At 43.2% G+C, this 10052-nt stretch overlaps 1 protein-coding gene across 1 annotated transcript in view; it reads left to right on the top strand.

Annotated features, from left to right (window-relative positions):
* The first annotated feature begins 2156 nt into the window (after positions 1-2156).
* Positions 2157-10052, top strand: part of LOC139465100 (protein white-like) — a 33426-nt gene continuing 25530 nt past the window's right edge. The window contains exons 1-5 of the mRNA XM_071246792.1: positions 2157-2466; positions 3054-3102; positions 3879-4065; positions 5145-5216; positions 6298-6396. Coding sequence (XP_071102893.1) covers positions 2157-2466; positions 3054-3102; positions 3879-4065; positions 5145-5216; positions 6298-6396 — 717 coding nt within the window. The remainder of the gene's footprint in view (positions 2467-3053; positions 3103-3878; positions 4066-5144; positions 5217-6297; positions 6397-10052) is intronic.

Genomic DNA, 10052 nt, shown 5'->3' with positions numbered 1-10052 from the left:
CCGTGAAGAAATGAGCTGCGTCCCAGAGAGTACAGGTCCTGCCCTGAAAACGAGCAGCATTGCGGGAAACAAAAGTACTTTCATTTGAAGAAAATGAATCCTGAAATGAATGATCCAGGGAACTAGCAGCAAGACCAAAGTGGTATCAGTCTGATTTAAAATCTCCTGCGCGAAAGAACGCGTCACAGCCCATGAAGCAAACATACCAGGAACGACTCCCTGAAGAGATTTAGTGCTCTCCGAAGTGCTTGCATTAACATTACCCAGTGCACTTGTGACCATTACAATGTTTTAATCTTTCATAAAGTGCAAGAAGAAATATCAATTTTCGCGAAATAAAACGGTTTCTCACTACCCTCCAAAAAACCAACGCTAAAGCTGATTAAACCAACAATTCCTCCTCAACCAAGTTTTCCACAAAAAGTGAATTAATTTTACTTCTTTACATTTGAGGCTTGGCACTAAGGCGATAACGTCTAGCAACAGCCAACGATGCTGATTTCCCCCTCGCTTGGAGACTCAACACGTGTCTGAACCTTAAAATGTTATGATATCGCAATAATCATGTGCGGATAGAATTGAAATGGGCAAACGTGGCACTATGATAGTTCTGTTTACGAATTTAGAATTCTCACCAAATGTCATTCAAATGCCAGACGAGGCCCCAATCTCTGCTACGAGGCGAATCCCAAGTTGAAACGCGAAGTTGGTACGTACAGAGTTAAATTATGATACCAGTAGATAGACACACAAGATCAAAGAATAACTACCACATTATCTTGAGAGACACGGAATTTGGTTCACAATCACAAGAGGCAATACAGAAGGTGAAATAAGTGACAACAGCAATACATGGCAGTCCCTATAACAAAGGTCAGTGCACTTCCGGGTGCTCGGAATAAACTCCAGTGTGTAAAATGAGTCACGTGCTCCGTTCTTGAATCCGGAATGGTGATGAAGTCTGGCTTAGCTGGTGTTTCCCGATATCCTGACGGCACGGGGCAAGTAGAAAAAGGGCAGGTCAAGTCAACACTTCATCCTCCTTTCACTCTTATACTGGCACAACCAGACTTTTACAAACGGTCATCTGTCTAAACTTCTCGCGTGATGTAGTCTCACACAGTTTCAACAACAACAACTAAGGGGAGGTAACTCTAATCCGGGGGCATGTAGATACATTTTACGAGAGACTCAATCATTTTGCTGCTACATAAAATATCAATTACTGGTTTGTCTGGCCTTGTCTAGATTATTCACAAGTCGAATAGCTGAAATATTGCTGCGTGTAGCGTTAAACAACAAACAAAATAACCACATAAAGATCTTGCCAAGGTTTGGAGAAGATTGCATTTGTGTATAACTAGATAACATGTGAAGATCGTTCTATAGACCACATTGTGTTGCGCATTACGTATTTCCAAATCAGTTCAATCAATATCAAAGTCAAATGATCCTGTCGAAGAAATGTCGCAGGTTCTCCCTTGAGGTGTCATAACTGTTAGAAGGTAGCCCAGTGGTTAAAGCGTTTGCTCGTCAGTCTGAAGGAGCAGGTTCTTCCCTTGAGGTGTCATAACTGTTAGAAGGTAGCCCAGTGGTTAAAGCGTTTGCTCGTCAGTCTGAAGGAGCAGGTTCTTCCCTCGAGGTGTCATAACTGTTAGAAGGTAGCCAAGTGGTTAAAGCGTTTGCTCGTCAATCTGAAGGAACAGGTTCTTCCCTTGAGGTGTCATAACTGTTAGAAGGTAGCCCAGTGGTTAAAGCGTTTGCTCGTCAATCTGAAGGAACAGGTTCAGGTACGATGGGTTTGTAAATCTGTTACAATATCGTTATGGTTGTTACCACTAGTTATTGATGTACCGAGCATTAGACAGTCTCCGTGTCAGGAATTACATAAAATCGTTCCAGGAAATATATAATATTTAAAAAATAAAATTTAAATACTTTTGCGTAATTATACAAAAAAAACATATTCGGTGGACATGTTGGAAGTCCTGACTTAAATGTGAACAAAACAATCGAAAAAAATGTATTTCTTGAAATAGATACAATTTTTTGTTGTCTCCAACAACAATCCATCCCCTTACCCCTACCCTGAATATTAAATTATCATTCCACTATGACGTGTCTGTATTGCATTATCCTCAGGTACAGCACCAATGATGTCAGAGTATGATCCCAACGAACACCTCCCTATCCTGGCGCGGGGACACCCGGTGAGCATACACTTGGACGTCGTGAAGGGCAGCTGTGACGGTTGCCCTGTGAAGGCCGTGGCGAGTGACGAAGGCTACCACGGTTCATCGAATAACTCCCCTCGTGAAGGCAAATATGAAACATTTGCCACGCATAACTCTGGCCTTGACCCAATCACACTGTCCTGGCAGAATATAACGGTCAGTGTCAAGGGCAAGGAGAAGGCTTGTTGTCTTGGAGATGACATTGCGACGCCGAAGCAGATCTTGAAGAATGGTGAGATAAAACATGGGATACATATATGGGTTAATACGTAAAGACATCATGTGCGCCAGAAATGGAATTATAGTCATTAACACGTTCTGGTGAAGGTTCTTTAACTGAGCGTACATGAACGTACATCAGAACAAGATATATTTCTGATTAATGACGAATCTTCTACATGAAACTGCATAAATAGTTTATATAAATGTAGAATCTTTAACTAATTAAGAAGGAATTAGCGGGGTTTTGACAAGCGTATGGACACGTTCGAATCGTGAAGCGAGCGAGGTGTAACTAAGTAACGCCATGTCTTTTGAAGGCGAATAATCTAATTGTGATTTTACCATATGGTCTTACGGGATGCCGCAGTCAGTTATGGACAGACACGTTTGTACCTAGGTACCTGGCTGTCAGTTCGAAATCATTAATCGAAACACGAGATGATCCAGTATTCTAAACGTCAACCATTGCGTGATTATGTATGTACGGAGTGATGTAGATTTGAGGACAAATCTGTTGTACTCGAGTTGAAAATTCTATGAATCATCTTATCACATTCTTGTAGTGATTGACGTGTAAGTGACCTGGTGTCTCTTCAGTGACTGGCCTTGTGAAGCCGGGGATGCTGACAGCAGTGATGGGAGTCAGGTATGTTGACAGGTGTGATATGTATGTTTACAGATGCGATGGGAGTCAGGTATGTTGACAGGTGTGATGGGAGTCAGGTATGTTGACATGTGTGATGGGAGTCAGGTATGTTGACAGGTGTGATGGGAGTCAGGTATGTTGACAGGTGTGGTGGGAGTCAGGTATGTTGACAGGTGTGATGGGAGTCAGGTATGTTGACAGGTGTGATGGGAGTCAGGTATGTTGACAGGTGTGATGGGAGTCAGGTATGTTGACAGGTGTGATATGTATGTTGACAGGTGTGATATGTATGTTGACAGGTGTGATATGTATGTTGACAGGTGTGATATGTATGTTGACAGGTGTGTTGACAGGTGTGATAGGTATGTTGACAGGTGTGATAGGTATGTTGGCAGGTGTAATAGGTATGTTGACAGGAGTGATTGGTATATTGACAGGTGTGATAGGTATGTTGGCAGGAGGGATATGTAGGTTGACCGGTGTGATATGTATGTTGACAGGTGTGATAGGTATGTTGACAGGTGTAATGGGTATGTTGGCAGGTGTGATAGGTATGTTGACAGGAGTGATAGGTATGTTGACAGGTGTGATAGGTATGTTGACAGGTGTAATAGGTATGTTGACAGGTGAGATGGGTTTGTTGACATGTGTGATTTGTAAGTTAAAAGAGATGAATGGCGACAGGGGTGTATGTAATTGACATGGTGACATCAGCATGGAATCTCTCATACCCTCTTACTGACATATTCATGACCAACCATTTCTCCTCGTTGTAGCGGTACCGGAAAGTCTACCCTGATGAACGTGCTGGCCCACAGAAACACACAGCAATATGACGTCACTGGTGACATCAGTGTAAACGGCGTCAATGTCGGCAACGGCATCAGGAACATTTCCGCCTACTGTCAACAGGACGAGATGTTCATAGGAACACTTACAGTTAAGGAACATCTCGAGTTTAGGGTAGGTGATGGAAACGTTTGATTTAATCTTTGAATTGAACTGATGTGTTCTTAGAAGTTTACTATTTTGGTGACAGACACCCAAAAGCACTTGACGGTGCTGAGAAACCAGAAATGATAATCAGGGTGTTCTGGGATTTGAACCCACAATGATAGATTTCTTTCACGCCAAAGGGAAGTAACTCTTTATAACACATTAGAGGCAAGGCGGCTTGATCACGGTGCTACCTACGCCTTCTGTTATTGATGATAGTAATGAATACAGCGAGTAAACCATTTCCCTATTCATAAGAAATCTCCGTTGTACGATTCCGACTATATCAGGAGCATGTGTTTATGAATCACTATCAAATGGTGATGACACCACGTGTTCGCCTTTTTCAGAAGCTCCGGGTTCGATTCCCCACATGGGTGCAATGTGTTTAGCCCATTTGTAGTATCCCCCGCCGTGATACTGCTAGGATATTGCTTAAAACGGCCTAAAATAATACTCACACACTTAGGCCAAGGAGAACTTAAATATTCAACTATATCGTATTTCAGGAAGAGTTCTTCCCAATTAATTTCGCCAGAAATGTTCTGAAACTAAGACATCTCGCGTATGACGGTGTTTGAAAACAAAAAAAACCGCGACAATTATAATCTCATTCCCTGCACAGCTTGTGTTGTACTTGTATGCACTTAAATCGGTTAACAGTTGATGTTTGACATTTCGAACCTGTTTTTAAACCTCAGCTGTCTCTGAAGACCGACGCAAAAATACGTAACTGCCGTGTTATATGTAGTTGTTATGTCGCCATAGCGTGTGCTAGACAGTTATAACGGCCTGGACAGATCTTTAATTGTTTTCACTATTGGTTCTGGAGAATTGAGAGCCTAACGAGTACTTACAAAGATGATGAAAAACTTGGACCCTGCAATGTTAGTGTTTGATGGTCGCTTTGATATTCCTCTGCACAATGCCTTGCAACAGAACCGCTTAGAAATATGTTACAATCAAGCCAATTAGTGATCTGAAGGGTGTGTAGCCGTTATGAGAAAACATATGTGGTTTAATTCCTTTTTATTGCCCTTCCACAGGCCCTTCTGCGCATGGACAAGACGTTGCCTGAAAGAGCCAGGAAGCTGAGAGTCGAGGAAGCGATGAGCGAGGTCAGTCAGCTAAAGAGCTAATGAGATGTGACTCGGGAGTCAGGAAGATGTTTTTTGTTATCACCTTTCACGTGAAGTTATAAATATCGCAACTCCTCACTTCTGATGTCCCTTTCTCAACGGATTGCTAGGTAGACGGTTCTGTTCCCGGGGCCTGTGGGTGTGTCAGGGTGTCGTTTTGCTAAGGCGTTGACGACAGCCCATACCCCACAGCCCACCATCCAAACCCATACCCCTTGAAAATACTTGGAATCAAACATTGAAATACATTTACTCGTGTTCAATGCCAAGGGCCATGGTGACTTGTTGGCAAATCCGAAAAGACGGCATATGTTGGATAACAAAACGAAAAGAAATAATAATTGATCAACAGCATTTTACATTTCAATACATATAACGGTGATCGATAATAGCGCGGCATCGATGGTATTGGTAGGATAACATGGACAATTTCGATACATCGTTCATTTGAACGATGTTAACATCCCTCGTATTTGATCACAAGGGGTGATAACTCTTCCAAACTGAATATGATGGCTGACCGACGGTGTGATGTCGTGCTCTGAGTATTGATCCAAGCATGTTTTCATAAAGCGACTTCAGAACTAAGACTATGAACTTCCAGACGTTAACGCCGAGTGCAGGAGGATGAACATTTCTCCTCCACTACAGATCCATGAACTAGGTGATCAACTGTGGCTTGTTTCAACTGAAATAGCCCCCATCAGTCACGCCGTGATACTGAAAAACTGTTCAAAGCAGGGTTAAACCAAGCTCATTCACCAACATCAACAACAACCGCTTGCAGCTGTAAATATTTTTTACATCAATGAACAAGCTGGGATTTGTGTGGAGACAAGGTATATATTTCAGTTACAGCTGCAAAACCTTCTTAATATTGTCTTTTATTTAAAAAAACCATCTAGCAACGATGCCATTTTTGTGGAAAAAATGTATTTATTTTCAGACACATCTGGGACAGTTTTCATTTTGGCAAACATCCCAAGTAAAGGGGATAAAGAAATGTCCCCAGTAAAGGTATGCATGTTTTTTTCAGTGCTGATGCATTCTTGTGTTATAGACTGGGCTAACGGAGTGTGCTGACACGGAGATAGGGACACCAGGGAAGAAAAAAGGGATTTCGGGTGGACAGATGCGAAGGCTGTCTTTCGCTTCAGAGGTGCATTGCTGATATAGCTTATTGTTGCATGTTTCTGATTACTAAACTCCCGGGCAAAAGAACGTGTATTGAAAATTGGATTTGACAGACAAATTACAAGTTAACAAAACATTACTTGGCTGAAAACTGTCTCCGAAACACTACAACTTCAGGTCCAAAGCGCAACTATGATACCCGTATATACCCGTGAAGATCCGGGGTGGAATAGGTCTTCAGCACACAATGGTTGCCGTAAAAGGCGACTTGCTTGTCGTAAGAGGCGACTAACGGGACCAGGCTCTCTGACTTGGTTGATGCTTGTCATTGTATCCCAATTGCTTGGATCGATGTTCATGATATCCATCACTGGACTGTCTCGTCCAGAATCGACTATTTACAGACCGCCGTTATATAGCTGGACTATTGCTGAGTGCGGCGTTTAAAAACAAAAACAAACAAACAAACAAACAATGTTCCATCTTGAGTGAAAGGTATTGCGACGGGATGATACGTATAGGTGTTTTTCTTTCCCCCAACAAACCACAACAATCAATATCCTATCGTGGTGCTTTTACGTGTATATATACATGTATATGTTCAGCGAAACACTTCAGCAAGTCTCGCCATGTTAACGTGTATGTGTGACTTCTACATCGTCCGTACGCATGTGCAGCACACATTCATTCAAGCATGTCATCTTCTCTCTACATTCTAATTGTTGCGCCCATGTTGAAGGAGATTTAAAGTGGTATCCGATGTGGTCAAAAGTATAAGAAAACCTTACATTAGATATTCCATTTTCTTCTTGTTTCTGAAAAATGTTTCCAATTATTGACAAGGATCAATTGTCACGAGTCTGGATGGTGGTCATAAGACCTAATGGGATCACAGATATCTAATTGTATAGATTCTAGTCCATGTGTTGCAGACATCGAAACAGGATATACTAGTTAGTATCATTTAAATAAACTGACGTCCAAAAGAAACTTTACCAGAGTTTGAAATCACTCTTGCTAAAAAACAACAAAACATACATGCATGAAGTCAAGTGTATTGAGAAGATCAATTCGACGCACAGAAAAAGTCAGTCGTCTGATGAGGTCACGTGGGATTTGACGCCATTCTTCTTGGGGGGCCAAGATCAGTTCTTGCCGGTTGGCTGGAGAGTGTGGTCGTTGTCGAAAACGATGATCCATCAAGTCCCAGAGGTGTTCTATGGGGGACATGTCGGGTGAGCGTGCAGATCACGGCTGTACGTTGACGCTGTTGGTTGCGAGGAAGTTAGTGACATTTCTGCCTGTATGGGCTCTAGCGTTGTCATGCTGATAAATGACACCACGTGGCTGCTGTTGGAGAAATGGTAGGACAACTGGACAAAGAATGTTATCCATGTAACGCTGAGCTGTCAAGTTTCCGTCAACGATGACCAGCGGTGTCCTCTCCTGCCCACAAATCCCTCCCCACACCATGACACTCCCTCCACCATATGGTACGACCTCCTGCACGCAACACGCCGCCGTTCGTTCAGCCCTTCGGCGGTAAACGCGTTGTCTTCCATCAGCCCTAAACATACAGAATCGACTTTCGTCAGTGAAAACAACCCTCTGCCAGTCACGTCGTTGCCAACGTCGTACAGACCTGGCCCATCTCAATCGCAGACGACGATGTTGCGCTGTCAATAGCTGTCCTCTGTATGATCTAAAAGCTCTGATTCTATGAGCCCTGAGTCTCCTGGCCACTGTCTGTCGACTAACCCTGTGACCTAAGGCATTTGTCGCCGATGACGTCACTGTCAGGAAGCGATTTCGGTGGTGCAAGGTACGCAAGTACCGGTCATCATGGGGCGTAGTCACCCTGGGTCTGCCTGTTCTTGGCCTGTCAGCGGTCCGCCCTGTCTGTCTGTAACGTTGCATCAAGTTGGTAACGGCAACACAGGAGCAACTTAAGGTTCGTGCAATATGGGCGTGGGTGGCTCCCATCTGTACCATACCCAAGGCTCGTTCACTTTGTTCGACTGTGAGTCGTGGCATTTCTTTTGTGTTTTTTTTATCACTGTGGATGTCTGACTTGCCGTTGCAATCGTTTTATACCCTTACCCGCACGTGCATTTGCAGTTGTCCGTGTTTTTCACTTTTTCGCAAACATGTAACAGAGATTAACATTTTCTGCATACACTATTGTTGTATTTAGGTTATGTTTTTTAGATAGACTTCATCGAAAAAAATTTAATAATTTGTCTGAAATTTATATTTTCATTTGGTAAAGTTTCTTTTGGACGTCAGTTTATATGCCTTTTGAAACATGACTCTTTTCAACTTTTGTGAATGTGTACACGGTACCGGTAGTAATATTACCTAGCAATGTGTCTGCAAACCTTTTAGCGCCGCATACGGCAGCTGGGTTCGTGTAATAAACTGACGGCCAAAAGAAACGTTACCAACGATATTTCTAGATTAAAATATGATCAACATAACTTGAAGCAGCAATAACAATTGTATTGTAGAAATTCATCATTCAGAACAGTAAAATGCAAAAAGTCGGAAGTCTCTAGTAATACGAGCTTTATGGGGTGTGGCGTTATCTTGTTGGAACACCATCCGTTGTTGACGCTGGATGAAAGGAAGAACCACTGGCCGTAAGATATTGTCAATATAGCGTTGTGCTGTCAGATTGCCTTCGATGATGACAAGTTCCGTCTTCTCGTCCCCGCAAATGCCGTCCCAGACCATCACACCTCCGCCCCCGTAAGGTTTCACCTCCTGAACACAACAAGGAGCCGTACATTCACCACGTCGTCGATAAACTCGCGTCCGCCCATCAGGTTTGAAGAGTTAGAACCTGCTCTCGTCACTAAACAGCACTCGCCGCCATTCCCTTTGTTGCCATCGCGGAGTTTGCCTGCACCGCGTCAATCTGGCACGTCGATGTTGACGGGTCAAGGTAATGCCCTTGAAAGGCCGATAAGCCCGGAGACAATAATGTCGTAGTTGTCTGGTCACTGTTTGTCTGCTGACCGGATGTCCTAAGCTGTTGGTAGCTGATGACGTCACAATAAGAAATCTGTTCCTCAGATGAAGTGCCCGTAAAAGGCGGTCTCCTGCGGGGTCGTGACCTTTGGTCTGCCACTCCGTGCTCTGTCTGCGGTTCTGCCAATCTGTCGGAGACGTGCGACCAGTCTGGTAATGGTAATCTTGGAGCAGTTCATGTTAATGGCAACCTCTCTCTGTGTCGCTCCCATCTGCAGCATACCTATGGCTCTCTCTCTCTGGACAGCGGTCATTCTTGGCATGTTCGTTGGTGTTAATCATCGCAACCAATGATAGGGAACAAATCCGTGCGTAATTTATACCCGGAAATTGCACGATAATTTGGGAAAGAATGTTCTAAAAAATTGCTGACAAACACCAATATCTCCCAAAATCCGCAAAGCACGTGCAAAGAACGACAGAGAACATGAAGGCTGTATTCGTGAGATGTATTCTTTACTGTTTGTGAACAGGTTGGCATCTTTGCTTCAAAGTGGCAAATCAGTTAATGTTGGTAACGCTTCTTTTGGCCCTCAGTTAAATAATAAGATTATTTACAGACCGCCTTCATATAGCTGGAATATTGCTGAGTTCGCCGTCAAACAACAAACAACAAACAACAACCAACCAACCATCGAATTACCATTTCGT

Source organism: Haliotis cracherodii, unplaced genomic scaffold (assembly GCF_022045235.1).
Source record: "Haliotis cracherodii isolate W230 unplaced genomic scaffold, xgHalCrac1.p SCAF_17, whole genome shotgun sequence".
In the NCBI taxonomy this organism is placed as follows: domain Eukaryota; kingdom Metazoa; phylum Mollusca; class Gastropoda; order Lepetellida; family Haliotidae; genus Haliotis; species Haliotis cracherodii.
The sequence above is the reverse complement of the archived record's forward strand: the minus strand, read 5'-3'. Positions and strand labels throughout refer to the sequence as shown.